Source organism: Falco cherrug, chromosome 5, assembly GCF_023634085.1.
Source record: "Falco cherrug isolate bFalChe1 chromosome 5, bFalChe1.pri, whole genome shotgun sequence".
Lineage (NCBI taxonomy): Eukaryota > Metazoa > Chordata > Aves > Falconiformes > Falconidae > Falco > Falco cherrug.
In genome coordinates, this window is record NC_073701.1 from 19,834,181 (window position 1) to 19,860,766 (window position 26,586).

General features: G+C 40.1%; 1 protein-coding gene across 1 annotated transcript in view; it reads right to left on the reverse strand.

Moving 5' to 3' along the window:
- PDE3A (phosphodiesterase 3A) overlaps positions 1–26,586 on the reverse strand; it is a 264,141-nt gene that overhangs the window by 90,841 nt on the left and 146,714 nt on the right. The window contains exon 2 of the mRNA XM_055711753.1: positions 12,432–12,482. Within this exon, the coding sequence (XP_055567728.1) occupies positions 12,432–12,482 (51 nt within the window). The remainder of the gene's footprint in view (positions 1–12,431; positions 12,483–26,586) is intronic.

Below are 26,586 nucleotides of genomic sequence, written 5' to 3' on the forward strand. Positions count from 1 at the left end.
TTGCAACTGGAGAACTAAAAAAAAAAAATAATGCACATGAACAAAATCTCTTAACTGATGTCTTTTAATCTGAAGACCATAAGCGTCTGAACTACCTCAAAGGAATTTATAAAGAAGTAATTGAGAAATATAAGCTGTAGCCAGCATATGTTACATTGCATAAAAACAGGGTGCAAACAAGAGCAACACAAAAATAACGAGAACTGATGGGCCAGAAAGATACATTGTAGTAATGAGAGAAACCCAGGCAGATTAAGGGGTGTTTCAGGAGTCTGACCACTCCAGAGCGATAAAGATCCACTTCCTCTGCTCCAAATGACGGCAGTTCACAATCTCATGCTCTCAATTCAATTGCCATAATGAACCTGTATCTGTGCCACAGAACTGGATATGCGCTCTCCAGTCTAAGGCCCCGCTTGGGGAAAAAAAAAAAAGACAGCATATCAGCTTCTTCCACTATCTCTGTTTTTCAAAATACTACATCAAATGTCACCATACCTAACTGCTTATGCTCTTCGCTGCTTCAAGGAATCATTTCACCAGGATAAGACTTCAGACTGCTGTTTTCATTTCAATGCTGATTCCTTTTCCAAATTGCACTGAATTGCAGTATGGCTACAATCCTATAAATTACAACCTTCCTGAACAGGAACTTGCTCACTGAATAAAGTAAAATACAATTTAAGTTGAGTATCAGCAGCAACTTCTCTTTTATGTCATGCAACCCGACTCCACCACTAGCAGCAAGACTTGCACTACAAACCTGGGAGGATTAACAGTCAAGACAGGTTTTCAAGAAGAAAGGCAGTATTTCTGGAAATCTACATTGAGCTCCTGCTTAGCTATGAAGAACATTGACATGACAGAGTGACTGAGTCCTAGGAAGAAGGCTGTCACTATCAAGCTTCCAGTCCACTTCTGTACCACTGCCAATCATTTTGGGATGGAGAAGTTGACAGAGAAGGTGATTCATCGGTGGCTGACACCATTTAAAAGGCTTTTCTCCATCCTGTAAGTGATGGATATGGGAGGCTGCAGGAGGTTTGCCTGCACCTTCTGTGTTACAACTGCCGGTACAACATACCCTGTCTTTCATCCTCCCAGCTTTTAGCCTCTTACAGCTTATTGCAATTTCTCTATCACACTTTCAGGCTCTTGTGAATCACTATGGATATTTTATTGCAAATTGCCAGCACGGAAGGATGTACAGCCCTGAGGTTCCACACCCCAGCTCTTGCCTAGCCAAAGCCATGCAAGAGAACAAATATATTCCTGGTGCTGATCCTTCTGAACTGGTCTCTGTTGTACTTTAGAAACATTGGTTCCATGGCCTAAATGCACATCCTGACAATGCTGTCTACGCACAGAAACTCTCTGGTCATCTCCTGAGCAGTGGTGGTGGTACATTGGTGAGCAAGAGCAGTCTCTCTCAGGTGCCAAGCTCATTACCACCCTATTCCCTTCTCACTTGTTTGTTAGAACAGCAGGATAGAAAGCCTGGGGGACAAACAGAAACGGTCCCACAGTCAGTGGCCTGTGGCTCAACTCCTCAATTCTAGGAGAAGCAAGGCCAAATCTCACGCAGATTATTCCTTTGAGGTAGATTTCTGCATTACATCATTCTTTTGCTGCATTAGAAAGGAAAGAATTATTTTATAGACCATTTCTTAATCCCCATCTCAGTCTTCTGCACCTTTCCTGCTGTGCAGAAGCAACTCTCCTTCCTCAGCCCCCGTTCCATATTCCAACCAATCCACAACCCTCTCATGAGGCTTCTTTCTTGAAACATCCCAAACTCCACACATCTGTGCTCTGCCACTACAGCTTTGAAAAACGGCTGAAAGGGTAATGTAAGGTTTTATTAACAATGATTAACTGTAGAAAACCACAAAAACATACTTAACAGGAAACTTTTTTAAAAACAAACAAAAAAACCCCACAAAAACCAAGCTGTTTTTTTCAGGTACAGTAAGAGGGATTGGGTCAGGTACAAATATCACTGTTGCAACATGTCCCAGCACAAACTCCGCTTCAGGCATGTATTCCCCATGGGCCTTTCTAAGGTGAAGGCTGGGGGAGAGATGAGCTATGAGTGAAAAGGCTGTAATGCCTGGATGCGTGGATTTGAATAAGCTGGAGATACAAGTGGAGCTGGGGGCTTCTGCTGAGCTCCTGCGGTCACTTGCACTGCTAGTCCTGCAGCCCATCTGACTGACATGCCACACGTCTTCTAAGCAAATGCAGTGATACAAGGCAGCGCATTACCTCTGCTTTGGCTTGCATTGCATCTCCACAGTTGTGTGTGTTTATTATTCTGCTGCCACTGAAACCTCCTCGAGAGACCATGTGTTGTGGTGCTGCCATGGTAAGCACAGCACCTGGGGGACAGATTGTGCAAAAGGAATAACCAGGCACAACCCACCAGGCATGAGCACTTGAAAGGAAAGGAACTTCTTGGCTCCAGGTGACCCTGGCTCTTTTGCACACTTTCCTAATCCTTAGGCAATCTGAGAGCCAGGGAGGCCTCAGGGAAGCCTGCACAGTCCCACACCAACTGCTCCAAGACCTCCTCTCCCACAACTGCTGCTTCATCCCCTTCTCTATGGAAGGATTCGTGACCTTGGCACAGAAAGGAGGCACATAACAAGACTCCTTGATGCACTGAAGGTTTTCAGCAAGGTCCCTGATAATGTCCCACTTGTAAGCCAGGCTCTGCCATGGCTCTCCCCTATACAAACATCCATACTGATGCAGTCATGCCTGCTGTTGAGATGCAAGAACTGCTGTCTTGCAAAGCCTTGTGCTTCCTCAGCATGAAATTCCCAGCGAAGCTGGTTCTGGCCGAAAATAATCAGCAGTACCATACTGCTGTCAGGCTGCTAGATGCAGGGGCAGCTGGACAACAGCAAGGAAAAGTCTGAATTTCATGGACATCTGACAGAAAAATAAAGAACAGGACCTCCAGGCTTCTCATAAAGGTATCAGACATGATGTGTCAATCCTCATGGATGTGTAGGGGTTATGAGTGAGGACTATTGAGAGCAGAAAGGCAGGATGCAACTAACAAAACACTCTGTGGATGACTGGGCCATCAATTACACCCCCCCCCCCCAAAAAAAAAAAACCAACAACAAACAACCACCAAAAAAAACCAAACAAACAAAAAAAACCCCCAAAACAAGAAAAAGAAAAAAGTGAAAACAGAATTCCCAATCCTGGCAAAGTGAACCTCTTCCATTTCTTTACAGCAGCTTTAATCCATCAGAATTACTTCATACATGGACACACTGAAAATATGGCAGCTGCATGACGTAATGTTATATCAGGCTCTCCCTCAGAAAATCCCTTGATTTATCATTTCACAGAGTTATGACTCAAGTCATATTGGGATCAGTTTATTTGCTGTTTAGCACCCTGCATAGGCTGTAGCCTATGCGAGTTTCTCCTATCTGCTGGATGAGTGGTAAGAAACAGGACATTATACTGCAGGTGCAAACTGCCTTAGGCATAGCTGTGCTGTAAATCACTGGCAGGTAAGAGAGGCATCATTTCATGGGATTTACACAAATTCACCAAAATCTAAACCAGTGACTTTATGGTACTGAAATCATTATCATTGTTTACACTGCTATAAGCATGCATTTCTAGCTAAAGAAATATTACTGATGCATTTGTTTACCTGCACAGTACATTTCTTTTAACAATCTATAATTATATAAATCTGGATATCAATTATTGGGTTACTTGGCTTTCATATTGCCATATAAATCTAGTTCCTGTTTTTAAATTCACAGTCATCAATGAAACAATTAAGTTTCCATCATGGGCTAATGTGTGAAAATTCTTCCTGTCCCAGGACTGGTAACAAATAGAACTTAGGCTCAAAGACTACGGCTCGTGAAATCTACAGGGAATTTCAAGCAGAGGGAAATACTCAACATCCTTACAGCAAATATTTAACTTCTCATCACTTCTGGCACATTTGGTTACCACAGCATTTTAAATGCATGTCCATTCAGTGAAATCATTCTCAGTTGCAGCTATCAGGGATAAAAAATTAGGATCAGTCCAAGAAACAAATCCTCACGTACATACAACACACAAAACAAATAGACTATTACTCCTCAAACCTGTCCTGAAACTTCAAGACAGACTTTCAGGCAATCCAATCTGCTGAATAGACAAGGAAGAAAGACATTCATAAATTATTTCCTTAGATCTATAAAGGTAGTTCCTTCTGAAATTATTGAGAAATATAAAGTTATTCAAGTTTCAAGGACTAAGAGATACTACAGTTTGTTGAATAGAGGCTAATATATAATTCATCACCATTTTGCTTAAATTTGCTCATGCAAAACACCCACAGGATAAAACACCCACATATAAAAATGTATGGCTAGATAAGAAGTTTCTCACCAACTGAAACCAAAAAAATCTAATTCAGGGTTAACAGTCAAACCCACTTTCCTCACTGTCACACACACAAAAAGTAAAAAACCAACCAAAAAATTCCTTTGTCACACGAGATCCTGGAAACCATGGAGACTTCTGTGATGTAGGTGTACGAGTGTAAACGATGCTCAAAAGGTTAAAAAAATTCTATAATACCCCCCCCCCCCCCAAAAAAAAAACCCCAACCAAAATACCAACCAAACAAAAAAACCCCACCCTAAACTACCCAACTATATTGTCTATAACCATCGTAACTACTCTTGGTTTTTCTCTACCCCTACTTCCCAGCCTGCTCACCCTTGACTAAACAGTTCAGGGGCTCTTTCTATTTGATGTAAATTATGTAAGATGAGGAATAAAAATCACTTGATGACTTTTAAAAGATAGAAAGTACATTCAATAGAGTATCAGACTTCACTGTGGACTTACCGCTCCCATATCCTTAAAAGTCAGATCTGCCATATTATTTTAAACTCAAAATAAGATCAAGCAAAAAATCCCACTTTCAGAATTCCATTTTATTTCTTTCCTTTAGTCTTTAAAAAAAATAATATGGTAATACAGTAAACCAGTTGGGAGAGGTTTTGTCATTTGTTAACATAAACACCTTTCATCTCTTCTGAATAGAGAAATAACAGGCAATGTTACTACTTACCTATCAAAATATAATATAATTTCCTCAAGGCTAGCCTGGAACATAGTATGCTAGTGCATTCCTTTAAGGACTAATTAATGAATTTGCACCAAAAGGCAGAGCTATTTTTTTTATACAGTACCTATGTGAACATGTGAACAGTATCAGCCTAAGACACTCAAGAATTTGCCTCTTTGTGTTGCCATCTTGCACAGTAACTGCATTTTCCAATGAGGCACTGTTGAGCAAGGGAAAGAACAAACAGAGCAGCCCCACTCCACCTGTCACCCAGCATAAGGAGCAGTATGAACAGCCAGAGAAATATCTATGTGTTTGAAGCTGAACATCATCCTCCCTCCCTCAGTTTACCCTCCAACAGCCATTAGAGTCACACTACGCTCATTTCAGTTCCATCTACGTGCATCACCTACTGAGTCTCACTTCTCCCAAAGTGGTAGATGCATCAAGGAAATTTCCTTTTCTCTTTTAAAACCCTCCAGAGGCATTGAGGGGCTGATGATGGAAATGATACACAGCTCAGTGCAGTCATGCACACCTCACACCTAGGTAAAGAATACTTATTTTTCCCAGATATGTCACACTGTAACACAGTATGATGCAATGCAACATCAGGGTTAGAGTGATTTAAAGGAAACACTGGAACAGTGAGGCAGACATACAGCTTTCCTTTGAAATGACGTTAGTGTCTCTACATCTTTTTAACAGAAACAAGATAACAAATGACTCACTTCCGAACAGTGCATTTATTTACCCCTCTTCTACCAGGAGACTTAAGAATGCCAAATTGAACTGGATCAATTCAATTCAATTTCAACACAATGACATTGTATTCATCAGTAGTGCCTTATTATTTCTATGGTGCATTTTTTTATTATGAATTACATATTTGAGCCAGTTTAAGTGCTAGCAAACCAAAGTAGAAGCATTACCTGTTCAGGAAAAATTGATATTTCTGAAAGAGGGCTTTTTAAATTTGGTATTCAAAAGTATAGCAAATTGATATGGTGGGAGATTTAAATTAGAAAAAGTAAAATGAGAAGGCATTATGTTTAAAAAAATACAACATTTATTTAAAAGGAATATTCTTATTTAAAGAATTTAAAGAATAAAGAAAAATTAGGCCTGATGTGACAGGATGTGACAGCACAGTATTTTCTTACTAACCTGAGACAGATCTCTAGATGTTCACAGTGTTGGCTTTAAAATCTACAACTCTACAAAATAAAGCATGTAGTCTGCCCTTCCCATCCCCCTCTCAATGGAAAGGGTACAGGAGGATCCTTCTCAAAAAATGCGAAGTAATTCTGTAGTCCATCCTTTGTTCTGTTGAAGAATATTCTCCCAAATTGCCTCTTTCCCACTGATAAAGGCATCCCTTCACAGTCAACCACTTTATAAACAAAAGACTAAGTTGGAACATGTAATAAGCTACTACCTCACTTTCCTTTCAATATTATTTCTAGAATTACTTCTTTTAGTGTTTTTACAACCCAAGTAAGACATTGAAAAAATTTCACAGAATCCTGGAGTGCCTGGAGCAAGAAGTAGGAAATGTAATAATTGTACATTCATCACATCTTGCTCCTATTTACAGTGATGGTGCTTGCTCCAAACAACATCCCACAATTTTTACATTACATCTGCTTTTCCCAGCAGATATTTACATCTTTTCTTTTTACATCTGCTTTACTCTCATCCTTGTTAACATGCTTTACATGATGCATCAAGATGATGCTGAAAATGCTGAGGTTCTGCCAATGCATTATATCTACTTGTAATCAGTGATTTCACACACATATACATACATGCAAGATACGAAATGCAACAAAGACATGCACCGAGAAACCCATTAGCAGTAGACTACACTTTTCCTCAGCCACTCAGTTTAAAACCTTTAGAAAACCTTTAGAAAAGTCTCATTTTTTAGACAGTTCATTAAATAAGTCTGCATTAGTGGGCTGCCATGGCACTTCCACATTCACAAGCACATGCTCTTGCAAAATCAGCGTTACCAACATTTTGCACTATTCATCATGGAAATGACAAGTAATGACCAGCTGGTTCTCGCTGTATGCAGAGGACCCCAATCACCACCGTTAAATCACCATAAAGCTCTTTACAGTGGCATTACGAGGAAAGACAGAGACACAACAGATTCACCAGAGCACAGTACCTGGTCAGTAGTGGGAATCGACTCCCATCTACGCTTCAGCAAGTACAGAGATTTCCGGCTCATGATTTTGAATCTGCTCTAGAGGTTTTGCCACACTTGAGAAAAAGGCTTCTCCCAAACCAGTGTGAAGAACCTTATTTCTGACTCCTGTGCTTCATTGCTGTAGGCGGCAGAGCTCCCCGATGCATACAAGTTTTTGTGAGCTGCAAGGTTGAGACGGGTTACGCCTAAGCTTCTCCTGTTTCTCTAAAGCATCCGTCTCCTTGTAGTGCCACAACAAAGGGAATTGGGTGAGATAGTGAAAAGCCTAGCTTACACTGACGAATTACCTTGCAAAAGCCTGAAGTAGGTAGACAACACCAGACGCACTCAATCTGAAAATAGCTGTTGCTTAGGAACTGGAGGGGTAAAATGCAGCACCTCAGATATATAATTGAGAGCTTTTATATTTAAAGAGAATTAAAAACACTGGACCTCTGTGTTTCTCTCCCAATTATCATCCTTTTATAACGTTAGAGGAACGATCACTCAATTCCACTGACTCCTGGGGCTACGCCTACATCTTCAGCAAGCCAAACAAGTCTTGATGACACAGCAATAAATAACTCCCACACATTCAAGGTCCCTTGTAAAAACGTGTGCACAAAGCGTGCCATGGGTCCCACCTGAAATATTTTAGAAGCATCATATTAAGTTTTGGTAGAATAACTAAAATACAGTTTGCATATTTTTTTCTGCAGAGGGATAATACGCCAAGGATGAATTCTGCTAGTCACATTTTCTTGTAGCATGTACTGATACTAGAGATGGGTATGAATATTTTCCCCTCACATGAGTAAGATGATGTGGGTTTACAGACTGCATGTGCATATTTGAAGGAAACATTTCTTTAGGTGGGTTAAGCATTCCTAAACACTAGGACTTTCTTCAACTTGGAACTCAATTTCAAAGTTTCATGCCTAAATCCTAACTGTATTAATTTAAAAAATTAAACATGGAACGTAATGAAATTCACTTTGCACTTTCTGCTTGATTTCAAATCCAGAGAGTAAGTTCTCTGCATGAAGCATTTACAGCAGGAAGTGTTAACTTCAGAGATCAAAAAAAGAAGGGGGAGAAAAAACCCAGGAACTCACTGCTCTTTGTAAGGCAACCTATAATTCACTCTAATTACAGCAGCCTTAATAGTATAATTATTCTAAAAGAAAAGGAATCCTACAACATACACACATACATATACATATATGTGTGTGCAATCTATAAAAAAATAGTGCAGTGTGGAAGTCAGAAGCAAGTTAAATATTGTAAGGACAGCTTTTTACTTGTCCCATTTACATTCTATTGAATTGCAGATGCTTATCAGGAGACAAACTCCTGCAAACAGGAATTCCCATAAGCCTCTGTGTATTTCATCTGATATCCATTGCTACCTGTAATTACATCACTTTGCATTTAACACCCACATCAGAAAAGGAACGTATTTTTCAAGTGGGTCATTACATGCATACAGTATGACATGCACTGTAGCAGTTTCCTCTCATCTTTCATCACATACCATAGAAAACCTACTAGTTCTTAATAAAATCTTAACAGGATTAGAATTTTGTTTAATAAGTCTTGGTAGAATAATTTTATGAGTTTATATGTGGATTTTAGTTTTACATTACGGTAAACCTGTGGTTCCACTTCCTTTTCTTACAAGTGACATTGCTAACACTCACACATGCAGGGGGCTTCCTAAGATACTTTCTTCCCACTTTCATTGCTTTACTCGGTAAGAATTAAAAGATCATGGAAGACTAATAAGTTGGCTTCCAATAACATAAGCCTAAACCCTTTCCTTCCCTCTCACTACTTGCCTACCACCTGGCTACCACTGAGACCTGTCCTCCCAAATCCCATTTTTCTGCTGGAGGAAAGCCCCACAGATCTAGGGAAACACTGTAAGCAACTCTGGCAGATTCTGCAGGCACTTGCCAGTCCATCTTTAAACACCTGATGTCTTAGATTTAACTACTCATCTTAATTTTTAAGCAAGATCTTGTTTAACAAAGGGCACATTCATTAAGGACACATACTGGCAACGATGCAACCGAATCACAAAAGGATAAAACAGATCTCTTATATTACATGCAAAAAATCTGAACATCCTAAATTTCTCCTAACCTTTCAGGGAACTAGTTAAATTAGGTAACACTATTCTTATGACAGACAATTTTCAGAGTCATGTAAAAGAGTCTAAGGCTACAGTGGAATAACTGAGGCTTATTTTCTTCCCCCTAATGAAACTTTTCTTCCTTGCTTCTTGTGACTGGGCACTAGGACACCACATGGTAATTAGAGAGCTTGGGTCATTTTCTTTTTCCACCTTAATCAAGATCCTTTAACATTTCTGTGGTACATATTGCTACTTTTACAAGGTTCTTCCAAGATTTATTACAATTAGCTTCCTAGAACCTTTGCAGAACACCTATACAGCACAAATGAAATAAAAATGGGCTTACAGGATGAAATTGGTTAAAACTATACACTTGTTTTTAGATGGATTTAGAAGGAAACACCTCACTGCTCTGTAAGGGAAATGCTACATATCCAGATTCTATCCTGTTTCAAGGAACACGTGCTTGGGGGTGAAGTATTTTTGCTTATTTTTCTAAAAAAATAAAACTAAAAGACACTCTGCCTAAGAAAAAAAAAATCAGCAGGAGGCTTCTACATTAAAACCTGATACAGAGTTTTCTAGAATAATGGTTTTAATAATTCAACAATATCTTTCAGGTAAGGTTCAAATGACTGCACAGGCTGACCTGCAGAGAGTGCCACTGAACTCCTCCTCATCCCCTTTTTTAAAAGCAATCAACAAAATGGTGGTGAAGTATCTAAAACATCACACAAGGAAGGAACAAAACCATTCTCAGAAAGACAGAGAAGATTTTAAAATTTATATAGAGTTATCGTCTCACAACTGCCTCCTCCTCAGCCTCTACTGAAATCCAGGGAACTTCATCTGCACGTTTAGTAACCAGTTATCTCATTTTTCCCAAGTACAAACATCCCTACCGGTACCCAACAAATGGTGTTACTTGCACTCCATGTAGATGGGCATTTGCAGCAACAGACTTAATGCCCACAAGACCTCTCCCTTTGAAATTAGGCCATGCTATGCGAGCCCTCCTTATTCTCAGCAGGGGCAAAAAAGAGAAACCAGACAATTTATTAATTTCTCTGGAACCTTCCTTGGAAGAAACTGTAGCCTCATGAGGACAAATACTTAAAAAAATCTTTGGCAACTACTTCATACCGTGAGTTCATTTATTCAGAAAACTCAAAACGGATCTATTAAACAGCCCAAGTTCAATTTCCTATAGAAAATATGGTTTTGATAGTCAAATTGATCTGTCTTATCTTTAATTTAAAATCTATTTGGACCAGAATGATACCACTTACCTTCCACCTAAATCCCTTCTCTAAGGTATTTTATTGGCTAGCTGTAAACCTTCAAAAATTTCTAGCTGACAATAAAAATACCCTTCAGGCATGGAGGCACATAGCAAACAGGATGTATTAGGCAGGAGGACTTCGACAGGACTTAGGCTTCCATCTCTGATGCAACACTAGCACAGACTTCATACGCACTCCAGTCAGCAGTCTTGAAACATGTTGCTGAATAGGCAAACCATTAAGACTGCAGGGCATGGTTCAGAGCATACAAAAAACTACCCATATTTTCATTTACATACAAAAATTACATGAACGTTTGTAATAATGCTAGAAATGTTTAAGAAGTCTGTCACCTTAAGAGTCCTTCAAGTGACTGCCTTCCTCTCAACAGTATTTTAGAGGAGTCCAATTTACCTTTCAGTGATTGGATCAGAAGAACACAACATGATCAACTAGCACATCAGATGAGGCAAGAGAGATTATACACTGTACAGGTCTTACTTTACTGGATAGAATTTCCCTGATTTCTGAAATTCCTGTTTCCACTGAAAACAAGCTTGCTTTCTGGTGTTTTTTTTTTTTTAATTTTTGTTTGAAATGACAGACTGGCACTAAAAAAATCAGAACTGCAATCCATCTTAAACTGTTTAATGAAATACTGAATTTCCTGCAAATTTCAAGATGGTTTTGAAATGAGATGTAGAAGCTTAGAAGAACAGAAAAAAAGGTAAAATCCTGCAACAGTAAAGGCAAAAAAAGCATAATTTAGTGAATCAATTTTGCATTCAAAATAGTAAATCTTGTCTATTAAAATAAGTAACAACTTCCTGATTAACATATGATATTTTCTCATTAAAAAGGCAGGCACTCAAGTGATTTTTCCAAGAGGCATTATGAAGGTTAGGCTAGGAACTGTCCTACTGAGATTAAGGTTGCAGGTATGGAGCTCCACAGCAGCAGAGCCTGTTTATTATAGATTTAGACATAGATGTTTATATTAATATAAAAATCCTTTGCCTGAAGGAAAAGCAATTCCAAAATACTGGAGCCCTAATAATGTATTTATGTAATTTCAAGACCAGATTGGAAAGACTGCTTTACCCAACAAGGAAAATTCTTGAATATTGGTAACAATGTCTCCTTTGCAGCAACCATAACTCTGTAGACAACTTAAAAATGTTTCAGCATGATGCCATTAACACTACTAGCACAGCTTCCTTTCAATGATGCGTCAAGAGCAAACCAGCAGCTACACATGGCTTTTCTGCACCTCCCCACACAGTTCTAACACCACTAATCCTTTTATTATTGAAGAAGGTGAGAAGGCCATCCAAGTTTTACAAGTTTGTCAGGTTTAAAAAAAAAACCCCAACCACCACCACAAAACATACATTATTTGAAATTGCATTCCCTTGCCATCCTGATGGAGACAGCTGAGTAAGAAATGCTTTCCCAATATATCTAATACAACTTTCTGCTACTGAAAGAAACTTTCTGTGCATGACTCAGCTCTGTCTGGATCAACTGTTTGGATTACAGCTCAAAAATTATATTAATGGAAGCTGTCATGATTTTATGCTTTTTTCCATTGATTTAATTCTGCAAATATTAACAAAATGAACAATTTTGCCAATCTCAGATGGAAAATTTGCTTGAATACCTCAAACTTACAAAAAGCCAAAACCAAACACAAAATACTGAGCAACTGACCTGTGAGCCTCTGGGTCCTCGTTTGTGATCCCATTCAGAGTGCCCCATGAGCTGAAAAACACAGAAAAGCACAGGTAAATGAGAAATCGCACTCATTAGCTTTAATTGAATCATTCACGCTTTTATATCTATTACATGTTTTCTTTGAAGAAACCGGTTTGCTTTTACGAAGTATTTCACACAGCTTTTAGCTTCATAATGAGGGTGAGAAGACTTGGGAGTTATTACTGTAACTTTGTACCTTTACATTCAGAGCCAAAACATATCTAGCATCACAACACTGCTCATGCCAACAAAATTCCCACTTCCATAGATTCAGCTTTATCCAAACGTTTAATACTGATCTGGTAAAAGGAAAGCTGATATATCAACAAGGAGATTACCAAAATCAGGGGACATTTGATTAAATAGCAGATTTTATACCAGTCATGAAAGTTAGCAGTGGCTTTAGTTCTGTCTCACCGTGGTATTATTCTCAACATAAAAAAAAGTAGAGGTACACCCTCTAAAGGAAAACAGGTTGGGGTCATTATATTACAGAAGAAAGCAAAGAGAGAGCTTAGAGATGGTGAGTTCTTGTGGAAATTAAGAATTGTGATGGTAAATAGCTCCTCAAGTTAAAGAGAAGGCAAGCATTAATTACAGCCCAAATTCAGGTCTCAAATCCCCTGTCCAACCCTACAGGAGACTGTGTTGTGAACGAAGTGGTCAGACATTGGATGGTAGAGATGGACTCCAGAAAAAATGGTCTTCTCCCATCTTTTTTCTAATACATAACTGTATGCCACACAGGCACTCACTCTTTCTTTAAGTAACATACAATTTGCATACAGCAGCTCTTTCCACAGATGTCATGGTGGGGGACAAGAAAAAGAGGAGAGAGGAGAGAGAATACCCAGTAGGCTTTACTACAGCTTTATGTATCCAAAGATTATGGGCAAATGGGAACTGCTGACACTATCCCCACAGCTGCCTAAAAAATCCTGGAAAGCACCAGGGAGCGCCCAGGAACAGCTCCTGCTGCTGCTAACCCTGCCTCTCGGTGCTGGGTCAGCATGTATTCCACCCTGGGAGCTGGCTTTTTTTTTTTTTTTTTTTTTTTTTTTTAACAGCTACTCAGGGATGTATTCTGGGCAATGCTTTTTCTTACTCATAGGAACAAAGCTTAATGCAAATATAAAAATATGTAAATGAAATAGGAGGGTTAACATGACATGTAATGACTTAACAGTCATGAATATTTTGCTCTATTTTCCCAACATTCTTTTCCAAAGAAAATGTCTTCTCCCAGGTCAGAGGCAGGCAATGGGATTTACAACCTATACTTATTGCAGAACATGCTTTCGAAACACTCATCCCAGGGCAAAAGATTAAAACTACTTGGAAAACCAAGAACAGCCACATACATCTTATATGAAATATTTATCTTCTCCATCAACTGCTCCTACTTACCCTTTCGTTCTTCAAGGGCTCCTTCATTTCTTTAAGTTATTGCTTACAATTACTTACACCCATAACTGGAGACAAGCTGCATGTGCAGGTAGGCATCAAGGATCAGAAATGTCACACCATTTTTTAACCTGATACAGCCTCATGACTGATTCCCTCGTTTTACTGCAATTACTTCCTTTTTCCATATACTGTTAGCGGAATCACTGGCTGTGCCCAGTTTCCCTGTTTGTTTCTCCATACTGTTATGTTTGCTTATTACTGTATGAAACCAAGCTTTGATGTTTATGAAAGCTGGCCTCTCAGTAAATAACTGGCATGAAAAAGCTACCAAAGGATGCATCTACCAAAGGTTATGTGCTTCACAGAACCTCTGCCAAAACCCTCATACCTGTGCTTCCTCCCTGACTCCTGCCACTCTGGACCAAGAAAACCTCTTCAGTTTTAAATCCTCAGCCCCTATGCCTTGTGGGGAAGTGGTGCCCACTTTCTTAATTTACTTGGCTAAAAAAAAAAATTAATTTAGCATGAGTCTGACCACCTGTGATTCCCAGCATGATAAGGGATATCTTTACCTACAGCTTCCTACCAGTGAAATTAGCACCAAAAATACGCCTGTTATTTCACAGTTAAGAAAAGATTAATATTACAGGCCTGGCTATGGTTACTGTGGTTCTCCAGACTCGATAGACTTTTTGCAGCATGTACCACACCATCAAAACCAAGTGTAGAATGAGATCGCACTGCCAGGTTTTTCATGCATTTACCCTCACCGAATCCATAGTTTACTGAAAAACTAAGAGTTGCTTTACTATTGCCACCAAAAAGAAGCAACACAGTAAAGAGTCAAGCTTGGAGTTATCTCTCCCATTAGAGGAGATACACCAAATATAGGGATGCTTACAGTCCAGCCAGTCCCAGGAAACCAGACTGACATGTGCCAGGGGTGGTTACATGTGATCACCGCCAATCCTCAAGCCCAGATCAAGTCCTCTTAAACATTCATTCTTCTTCAGGCATGGTTTGCCCACCCTGTTCTCTGTTCACCAGTTACTGCCTTGTGCTTCACATGTCCACACAATTTTTCAGCCCCTGGAGTGCTCTCCCGTTCTTCCCCAGACCCACATCCAGACCCTGATCTGCTCCTCTTTGTCCACAGCTTGCAGGTGTCTTTTAGTCCATCTCTAGCTCTGCTCCTCTACCAGGTGTGGGCAACCCTGGGGTTGCAGCAGCAGATAACATTACAGTGAAAAATGAGTCTGGATGCTTTAACAACTTGTCCTTGCTCCATTCCTCAGCATCTAACTATCAAAATCACATATTGAAGAGAGGCCAAAATCACCAATGAAGCAACCAGTCATAAATGCATTGCAAGCAACGGAGCGGCCCCTTTCTTATTCCAGCACCATTTTATTACCAAACTGCTAACTCCTCATAGCAAATTACACATCCTGCATTTAATTTCTCTTCAAACATGTCTTTGTGGAATTAGCCATGTTTGTATTTTTTCTGATAGATCCATTGCCTCTAGTGTAAAAGAACCGCAACACCATTGTTCTCTCTTTGTATGCCACATACTATGCTAGGATGCTCTACTGAGTTAACCCTATGGTTATCATCTGGTAAAATGGTAAGCACAAGGAAGCAAAAGAAGAGTTCCAGGATGGTAAGAGACCTTGCCAATTCTAGGCAGTTTTCAGGCACGGTAGTAAAATTCGTGACCATATGAAGCCAACCTTTTTCTCCCATTTTTAAAACCAACCAAATCTTACTTGGCTTTGAAATGTGTTTCTTCCTCACAATCTAGAAAACAGTTTTCATCTCATGCTAGAATGCTCTTGGCATATCTGCAATGGTCCCTAGTAACAAAAGAGTGAAAATTAAATTTAAGGTATGCCACACTTGCAAACAGGCCTCAAACTTTAAGACAAAACACAGAAAAAAAAACCCCGGGTAGAGCAGCTGTAACAAAATCTCTGCCAGGCCAGCATTCTACAGAGGAATGATTGCTTTGATATGACAACCTTTAGCTCAACAAGCCACACTGTGCTAGATTACTGCTGAACCTGGGAAAGATTTTCCTTGAATGGACAAACAGTAAGTGCTGGAGTACAATATGCAGAAAAGGAGGAAAGCAAGTATGCCTGACCTATTGGGCTACTCGGAAATTGCAATTTCCACAAACTTTATAGAAAACAAAAGATGAAGAAAACGGTATTTAAAAAAAAAAAACAACCAAAACACAACAAAACAACAAACCAAGCCAACCACAAACACTCAGAAACATAGAGTGAGCATAAATCTACTTGAGTGGATCAAATCAAGTCTTCTTAAACATTCATTCTCCTTCAGGCATGGTTTGCCCACCTTGAGAAATCAGAAAAAAATATAGTTTAATTGGTACTCGCATGAAACCACAAACACGAGTTTGAAATCAGAGGGGTTTATGTTTATCACTAACAGAAGGGTTTGTTTCAGAGCCCACCACCTCCTCTAAAAATTACTATGAATTGATTTGGTCCAGAGTGATGGTAAACAGCCTCACACCATCCAGTTACTTTATCATTCTCACTGGCCAGGCTGCTAAGGCTGAGCATACCAGCAGCAGAAAAGGAGGGATAAAACCAAAACAAAACTCCCACACAGCTTATATGCATGCAGTCTTTCTCAGAAGGAGAGTATCTACTTCACATTTAATCTAAAACTGCCCTGGAAACCCAGCTCTGACAGTTTTAATACTTAAAGATGAAGGTAGCTTTCAGTAACAAGAACAACTCTTGCATGTTCAAGAATGCGCAAAACCACAGGCTTTGCTAAAGCCAACTGCTTGCTCTACCCTACCAATTGACTAATGGGGCTCCTGGAAAATCAGCCTCCCCCTACCCACCTGAGTGTAAGGACAGTGAACGGAAGAGGAGGCAGGAACGGAGAAGAGCCTAATACCAAAATCACAGTCACAGAGAGAAAAACTGAAATGGGGCTAGCTTGCTCTGAACATGTAGGGTGGTAGCCTGTGCTCCAAAACTCTCACTTTTGCTATAAACACTATGAAATCTCTAGGCCTCGTGGTTGTAAAACAACATTTTAAATGAAAAGCAGATATTCACTAATGCAATGATACCTGCAGAGGAGTAAGGAATGCTATAAGGGACTGTCTGCATTAGATATCTGAGATACCCAGGCCGAAGCAGAGCAAAGATATTTAAAAATCAGCATCTTCAGCTCCCACCTCTGTAAATGCAGTTCTTCTCCTGTTTGGTGATTTAATTACAGACCCAGCATATGATTACATAATAACCTCAACTTTCATTAAAATTCATAAGCCATAATTCTAAGCCTCCTTAGTATTAGAGAACTGCAGCAAAAGGTGACCCACACATACTGTGAAAGATCTAAGTAAGTAAAAAGACGGAAAGTAAAGAATGCCAATTCAAACCTGTTTAGCTGTTTCTGGGTCTTGTTTTTTCTTTAAGTATTCTCCTTTTCTGGCCTAGGTTTTTGATTTTGGCACCCTTGAACCATCAATACTGCTAACTGTCATGGCTAAAAAAAATGCAGAACAACCCAAAAGACAACTTACAGAAATAAGGACCTCCACAACTGGGCACAAGTGGGAAACCCCCGCAACATCTAGGATACGAGCAGTCCCATGTATGTTCTTAGGATGGGGAGGGAATCCTCAGTAGCAGAATGCAACAGTATTTTGAAAACACGGGGATTTTTATTTAAGCAAATATAACACTTAGCACAGTTTCATTAAAGGGAATGAGGAGATCTTTTCACGGTAAGTACTTAAGAGGACCAATGAAGTTGTATTAGTGTCCAATAAAAGACTTTAAATCAAGTCAGAGCCTATTCTAATTCCATTCAGATTATAGTCTACTACTCCAGAATTTTATTTAGATATTTATTTACACATACACAACACTTTTACAGTTTAAAAAATATTAGACAGTGACGACAAAGGTGAGCTAAATCAGCCATAACTCACCAAAGCCAGTAAAGAGGATTCAAACAGCCTGAAGCAGGATCACATAGTCCAAAAGTATGTTTCAGGACCTTGTCCCAGCTCACTGGCTTCTTCCCTAGGACTTTTTAGAGTTCAGACTGTAGCTGGACACCACATTTCCATTATAGTAAGTATAAGTGAGCCCTGTTCTCCCCTAGTGAATAAACAAAAGGTGCGCAACAAAGCAAAGCACAGGAATGCTAGAGAAATTGCTCCCCTGCCCCATCTGTGATTGGAAGCCAAACCCTAGCATCCAGTATTCTCTGTTGAACTGGCTATAATACATAAACAGGACACCATGAGCTCCTCGAAACACCTGGGACCCTGTAAAAATGCCTTTTAGCCACTCCTACAAGGATTTAGAACATTTAGTAGCAGCAAAAATTAAATACCAATGAGATTCTGAGAAGTTTTGGCTAGGTAGCCAGCAGTTTAAGAGTTGCTTATATTTGGGAATCAGTGTCCAGTAGAGCTAGATAGGAGCATCCAATCTGGCTGGCACCTGGTTTCAAACTTCACCAAAGTAGCAGAATCTGCATTTAAACATGAGCATAACATCTTCCCTCTTTCGAAGAGATTTTGTTGAATGGGCATGTTGAGGATGTGGAACAGTGTCTCACTGTTGAGTTCTTTGACACTGCCTTCTTAGAGCTTGTGTTGAATGGGGCACAGTATGATACATATTCTCTGACTGAATGGGTATTAGCTATGCTTCAGTCAGGATCATATTTCCACTGGTAAAAAGAAACTGCTTGTTACCAGCATGCAGGCACAAAACTCCCTTTTCAGTAACAAAAAAAAAAAAAAAAAAAAAAGCACAAATTATTTCCTTGATTACATATTAGGAGAAACATTTATTTTCACAAATATGCAGGTCATACAGAAACTCACAGGGCTTTTTGGCACATGTTATTTTGAGTAGGATTCCTCTTATTTGCTAGACTGTTCCCTGCACTTTCATGGTCAATCAAGATATGCTAGGTGATTTAGTGACTGACTTAGGGAGTGCAGTTTTGATACGGACACCATCAGGAGGTGAAGCTAAGTGGGCCGTAGCTGCTGAGATTCAGCACTGCCAGATGCTGGTCACACAACAGGGGAGCAACTGCATGGCTGCAGCGACCACCTTCTCCACCGAATGGCACGGCTGCAGCTTGCCTTGCAGGCATCCAAAGCATCAGAGATGTCTTCCTTGCTGTGTGGTGAGCATGATCATACACAGGCACATGTAGGCTATGACACACAGATAGCAAAGTGCTCCAGTATTTGGAAAAACAATTCCTTTTCCACAACCACTCGCCAACTCCCAGGAACATCTTAAAGCACGAGATGTCAGAGCTGCGCTGTTCAGCCAGACATGTGAGCTGCATGCTCACCCCATCACAGCCTCTGGCTGTGCAATTAGTGGGGAGGAAACTCTCCACCCAAATACTCCAAATGCATCGGAGCCCTGCAAATCATCAAGGTCAGCCCCCATTCTGAGACTGGTTAAAAAACAAAACAAAAATCCCCACTAGAATAAACTAACTAAATTAATAAATTGGGTGGGTATGGGCGTGTGTAAGAGTCTTTCAGTTGCTTCTTTATCAAATAAGTTGTTTCAAAGGTTTGTGTGCTGCTGGATAACAGCTAGAAACAGAGATAAGATTTTTAAACCAAGGAACAGGCAGAAGTGCTTTGAAACTTGGCATTACTTTGAACCAAAGGCAGGGACAGTGAGGTACAATGATGGGTCTGGAAAGGGGAAAGGAGCTGCAGTGAATGGCTTCCCTGTAGGATGAGCCCAGTGTGGGGATGGAGTTAAGCCCTCTGAAGCCGGTACCCTGGTGAAGCTGGTATCCCCAGAGGGAGCTGGCTCCTCAATCCCTACAGCTCTCTCACAGCCTGCCTGGCAGGTCAAGCAATGAGCCACAGCACTGCCAGAGGCTACACAAAACAAGGGAAAAACATCAGGCAGATACTCTGTTGAGACAGTGAACATGATACTGAGCTGCTGTGGCAAAAGGGAATGGAGAAAATAGAGCGCTTGGTGAGGTAAGCTAAGGGGTGACAAACGGGTGCTGCGGCACAGGACAACCCTAAAGGCACCAGCAGTGGCTGTCCTGCAGGCACGGTGAAGAAACCATCCCGAGCACTTAACCAGGGACTCAACTCCAAAGGAATAAAAAGAATGAGATCATATCTGGCACTGGGTGAGACGGCAAGAGAGAGACTACATTTCTGAGGACTTTTCTCATGGCAGCATATGACCTTTTAGAATATTTCCAGACAATAAACTGCATCTGACTTCTTCAAGGATCCTGGCTCACTTGCCTGGGGGCAGGAGGCATAAAGACATACGACACAGCAAACTGGCAGCATGGACAACTGTAGTGCCCCTTGCTCCATATCACTTGTTCAATGAGCAGCTTTTATTTAGATAGTGTGAAGGTACAGTAAAATTTAAAAAAAAAAATAATAGGTGGGGAAAAGAAATGGCACGGGAATATCCACCTCCAGATCCTGCATCTGGATTTATATACATTTTTGTCAAAACTACTTAAGCAGATGACAGTAGTAAACCAAATCTGTACAGGTTTCTATTATTTTCAGTCCTACCACTGAATGTCTCAGGTTCCTATTAATCTTTCACACATCAAACAGTATTTCAAACAACAGGTTTTGGAGGCAGTGCTGTAGTAAAATACAGAAAAGGAAACAATTTTTGTGTTTGGAGGGTTTTTTTCTTTGTTTTTTTGAGGGGGATTTTTTGTTTGTTTGTGTGGTTTTTTTTTTAAGAAAAGCAACTCTTATTCATCAGTGATCCCCAAGGACAGGTGCCCACAAACATCTACTTGCAGATGTGGAGCAGATTTCTTTTAGCAAAGTCTTCCTAAGTTAATAGTCCTATCTTAATCTGGATATTTAAAGGATTTCCAAGACAAATGAATAAAACAATTAACCTGATCATAGATAATTGCTAATCTGTTCTTTTAAATTTTAAAATTAAATACTCATTTTATATAATCCAGTATCATATTTAATATTTATTAGTAACACTCACATATTATATAGAATATAATTTAGTAACATATTAGTAAAAGTTAATTGGGTTTTCATTTTTAATATTTTAATAATAAATATTTAAATTAATAATCTGGTTACTAATTGGCATGTTGATCTGGTGGACTAGTATTCAACAAACAAAAGCATTCACCAAATTTTCCATGGTCTCACTTTCCCATTCAGAGCACAATCATGTAAACCAAAGCCTTAGAACAAAACATTCATACTGGAGAGATAAAGATTGTGGGCACGAATACTCTGATATCCTCCCACCTTACCCATGGCCATAATTTACAGACAGTAACCTACAGAAGAAGATTCTTTGGCATGGGCATGGCCAGGGCAACACAGCAATATCAAGGCTCCTAAATGTAACAGCAAGCTGACAAAAGAACAAAAATAGATTGCTAAAAAGAAGAAAATTACTATTTAAACCTTGCTTGCTATTCAAAGTAGACACATTAAGTTCCTGGATTTCCAAGCTATACAATCAAGTCCATTCTGGTGTAGTTAAGTTCCTAGAAAAAGTCAGCAAGGTTATTTAATTTTTTTCCATTGGGAATCATTAACTATGCATTAAGAACCCCAGTCACAACACCAAGCCTGGCACAGGCTGGATAAATTAGCAAGCTACTGCAGCAAAGTCAGCATAGTCTGAAAGCATGTTTAGGTATCTGAAGCCTATCTATTTTTAAAGGAATCAAGATGTCTACAAAAAAAAAAATCTGCTCTGCGACGTATATTACCAATACCATTCTCTCTTTAGTGCATAGTTTTTCCTCTCGCTTTCCATCTTTTCAGCAATTCTAGGTTCATATACAGTATTTTGACTTTCTGTTGTTACTCAACACAAGCCTTGAAGATGACGTGCTCTTTTTGGCTAGTTATCAGTGCGCAGCAGGGTCTCTGCTTCCAAAGAAAGTACAGGGGATATGTTTTTGCATAGCAATTAAAAACCCACTGCAAGAGTAGGAAAACTTTTAAGGGATTTTTCCATCAAGCTCCAATTTTAGGTGAATCACCCCCAATACTAACAAAAAGCATGAAAGTTCATACATATCCAATTAGTTTAGTAAGTGCATTAACCTAACAGCTGACCAGTCTCTGGTAGTCTGCATAAAAATAGGATTTTCCCAATTCAATTCCCAGTGGATGTCTACCTCACAGGAAGAAAAAAAACAAAACCAAAAACCAAAACCTTGTCAAACTGACATTCTTACTGGCAGTCTCAGCAGAAAAAAACCCTTAGGACTTGAGCATTGAGGTTTCACCACACATTTAACCTTCAGAAGTGGTTCCTCTGCAACGGAACCGAGCCGCAGCAGCTGGGGTAGGGACAAGCATGACTTGCTTGTGTCCCCGTTGTACTTCTCTCATATGTGCAGGATGGCATTTCGTCATAGCTGTCAACTCAAAAACTCTCACCAGAGCAAAGAGCCACTTACAAAAATGAAGGGGGTAGAGGGTGAGAGAGCAAACCCCCAAAGCCCAACACTTGGTCAGAGAAGTCAAAAAAAGGTTGTAATGCCATTGCCCCCCAAAACTGGAAATTCTGTAAGCAACAGAATCCAGTAGTTTAAACAAATTGGATCTCTTCTGCTACCATACACACTTACCAAAAAGGAAAAAACCCAAACTTTGTCGTTTTTTAATATGGCAACTTAATGTCCACCTGGTGTGAAACACAAAACACAGTGATTACAGGAATCAGCCCCTGGTCAGGCTAAAATACAGTGAGGCAGAAAGCCAGAAACATAATTTCTTACAGTTTCAGGAGCTCATTTTCCTGAAACACATTAACTTTAATGGCAGCACACTGAGGGATAGCTGAGATTTAGTAATGAAAATTTTAAGATACTGAGAATTTGGCCTCCTTCAAGCTAGCACACAGAGCAGACCGAGCCCCAGTGCCTTCTCCCACCATGAGAGCAGCACTGCGTCTGGTCAGGTGAAGCCTCAGCTTCCAGGGTTGGCCTGGAAAAGAAAAGAGCATTGCTCCGCCAAAGCTCGTTCCAGCCTGTCACATACACACAAAAGCTACTTCTTTCATTAACACCCCATTTTCCTGGTTTTGAGGTTTCACAATGCAGAAGAAGGGCACTGCCCTTTCAACAGCTAAGTCCCAGCTAGCAAATGTCCTAAAATTACACTGTAGAGCCTGGTAGCTTACTAAAAACCTCAATGTCAAAACTCAAAGTACATTCAGTTTAAACACACCCTGGGGGGTGGTGGGGGTGGTTTACACTACTTTCTATTTCAGACTACTCACTTTAAGCTCAACTAACAATGCTTCATCACTCATCCAGGAAAACTCCCCTCTCTGCCACCCAATCTCAATCAACCTGCCAAATTAATTATCACCCTGCATTTGTCTATTGCTAAGAGGGGGAGAAAAAGCAAATAGATGAATGTAGCAGTGACCCGAGCAAAAATGAATCCTCTGAAACAGAACTAATTAAATCAGTTCAGTGATCTTCTTCCAGCATGACACATTTCACCCACCCCTTCCCCAAGCAGCCCAGCTCCCGTATCTCCTCCAACTGTCCTCAGCAGGGCGCTCACATGGAGCTCAGATGCCTATCCAGCAGCAAACTAGGAATCCCACTCATCCTTGTAACTGCATGGTTTAAAATAAAGAAAAAAACTGTCACAGAAAATTCACCACGATAATTTCACACTGACACTTACATGCAAATTCCTGGCCACAGAATATGTGTTTCAGCCAGACAGCAACAGGATTTGATTACCTACCTCAAATTTATGGGACCACAGGCACTAAACTTTGGTGCTACACTGGCTCTACAAAACAAGCAGAGCTCAGAGCACTGGCAGAGTGAGGCTTCCCCTTCAGTCGGTACCCCAGTCAGGCCTTACAGCACAGCTGGCAGGACTAACGCAAAGAGAAATTACAGAATTTGTGGATTTTAAGTCACTGCCACAAGTCAGACACCAAACTTTGCTCTAACTGCATTCCTAATCTAGCAACTATGTGTGCCTGCATGACTGCAGCATTAGTGACCCTGCTGATTCAAAAGGAACTAGTTCAAGGAAACAAGTTACACATGTATTTTAGACTTTCCTGTTCTACAATTTTAAGTGACAGTCCAGCTGAAATGCATGCAACATACATTTGGGCCACAAATCTCCCCACTGCTGGAAAAGGCATAATTTTCATTGCAGTCATGCTGTCGGACAATGTGTGAAATTCTGCACCAGTTGATAATGGCGTGCCCACGCACTGAGAATATTGAAAGCTATAGGTGTAGGACTGCAACAGAAACACTGACATCTCTCTCAGTGCACTTCACTTTCCATCATTTCTCTCTCTATGCAGAACACATTCAGCATAAGGGCAGAAAACGGAAAGGTGACTCAAATAGAGCAAGAAACGCAGGGTGACAGGCCCACCTGGGGAACAAAAAGACACTGAAGTAGGATCTGCCTTTGCTAGGGAGTTTGAATATAAAGTCAATTCCACCTTGCTTTTCTCCTTATATGATTTTTAATACAATCACTGCGTCCTTAGATGGAAGGTACATCACAAACAGACATTAGTACTGAAAGGTACTGAAATCTGGATGCCTGCACAGGATCCTTGTCAAGTTAGGTAAAGCTTCAGAGGCAGGAGCCCTGACAGCGTCCACTTCGATAACGGTGCATAGGAACAGAAAACAACACACAGAGGCAGGACTCTGAGTAATCTCTAGGTAGGTGCCTACACAGACAACAGTTTGTCATTCGCACCCATCTGCTGCTCCAAACCACACACACACACGCTGTCACATGTGCTTTTCCCCCATCTGGATTGCAGAGATGCTGGATATAAACAGGCAAAAGCCAGGAATACGAATACCGGGCTTGTGCTGTACAGGAGGGAATCATCAGTCAGCTTCATCCCCTCTAATGGGAGAAATTGCTGTGGAGATTTCTAGAAGCCAAAGTAAACCAGATTTTTCAGAATGGCTGCAGATTTGTGCACAATTTGAAATCCTGTCTTTCAAACCAATATGACTCTTTAAAAGCTTTGCTTCTGAGATTTTATTTTTCAAGTCATAAAATCATGCATGTTGTCTTAGAGGGACATAATAAAATACATTCCCCTGCAGTGTTGTCTGCCAACATTTAATCCCACGTGGTCACCCAAGCCATATTTCCATAGCATCACAGTACTGCTAACAGCAAAACCAGAGCCCGCAAGAGGTGCAGTCTCTTATCATGGTGTAAGGGATGCACAGAATATACGCTATTCAGGGGTATCACTGTGCAAATGGATATACCAGCTGGTGTTTTAAAGAAGGAAAAAGGCAGCAGGGCAGAGGAGACTAGCTGTTCTGGAAGGGCTAACCTCAAAGGAGTGGGCTTGAGACGTGCAGCTGCCTCATGCCCTCTGTTTTAGGACCCCAGTTTTGGTTCAGTTAAACTGAGTCACATGAAAGCTGCTGAAATACTTTTCAACAGAAGAATCTTCCACTGAAAATATGTCATTTAAACTAATCTGCCTTTCAGAAACAGGCTTCAACAAAATTAAGTAGTTTCTGTGGTTGAAAAGAAAAGAAAAAGCTGTGTGTCAAAAAGCTCCATCTACTCAAAATAGAAAGTTCTGAAATTTGCTTTCTTTTATATGAGCAACTACTTCCCCCTTCACCATTGGTCCTTTTTTCCCCAGAATTTTATTCCTTGTGTAATGTAACTTTGCATGTTGCTACACTTCTAAAAGAAACTTGATCAAAAAAAGCAGTCATCTTATGACAAGCTGTTCAGCACTCCCTCAGAAATAAGAGCTTTCCCTTCTACTAATCTCATTACAGTGTTTTCAGCCCCTTCCTTTTTTGCTGAAAAAGTAATTTAAGTTCCTTCTTTCTGTGTCCCAAATATTTTTTCTTTCATCTTCTTATGTTCAGCTTGTGTAAAAATGCTATTTTGATTCAGCAGAAGTTTTATTTTAGTATACACTAGTATACACCACTGTACCCTAACCAGGAAAGTCCATACCCTAACCAGGAAAGTCCATATGGAAAGGTATTTCTATTTCCAGCTAAAAGCCTTGCAAAGTGATAAGCAGATCTGGTCCCCTGACTACGAAAAAGAGATCTCCAGGTCTGTATTGATTACAGATACAATCCTAATTCCCTAATGCTAACAACATTTTCATCAATGCAGTGTGGCCTGGATGTTGTCCTTTGTTTTCCCTCTCACACCTGGGAACCAGCCTGATCTTCTGGGAGAGGTGGTTAAATACAATTAGTCTGAGTCTCTGTAAAATGGCTGAGTCTCTCCCTGCCCCCTGCTTATATATCAGCTGCAAATTAGAGCAATCTTAGTAGCAACCACTTCTAAAGCACTTATTTCCAGACCACCATACAAACTGGTTAACTTAAACATGACCTCTGTGAGAAAAAAAAAATCATTTTTCTCCATTTCATAGATGGGAGAACTGAGGCATTTACCCAGCACGGTACACAAAACTGGGAATAGAAACTAAATATCTTTAGTTCATGGGATCAGACCTTAGGCTTAATTTTGATCAACTATTTATGTCCACGTCCTTTTTTGGGGGTGTTGAGGGCATACAGCAGGGAACAGAACTATTCTCATTTTTAGCTGCCAGGAGATCTTATCACTCTTTCTGAAAACAAACTGTTCAGCCCTCTA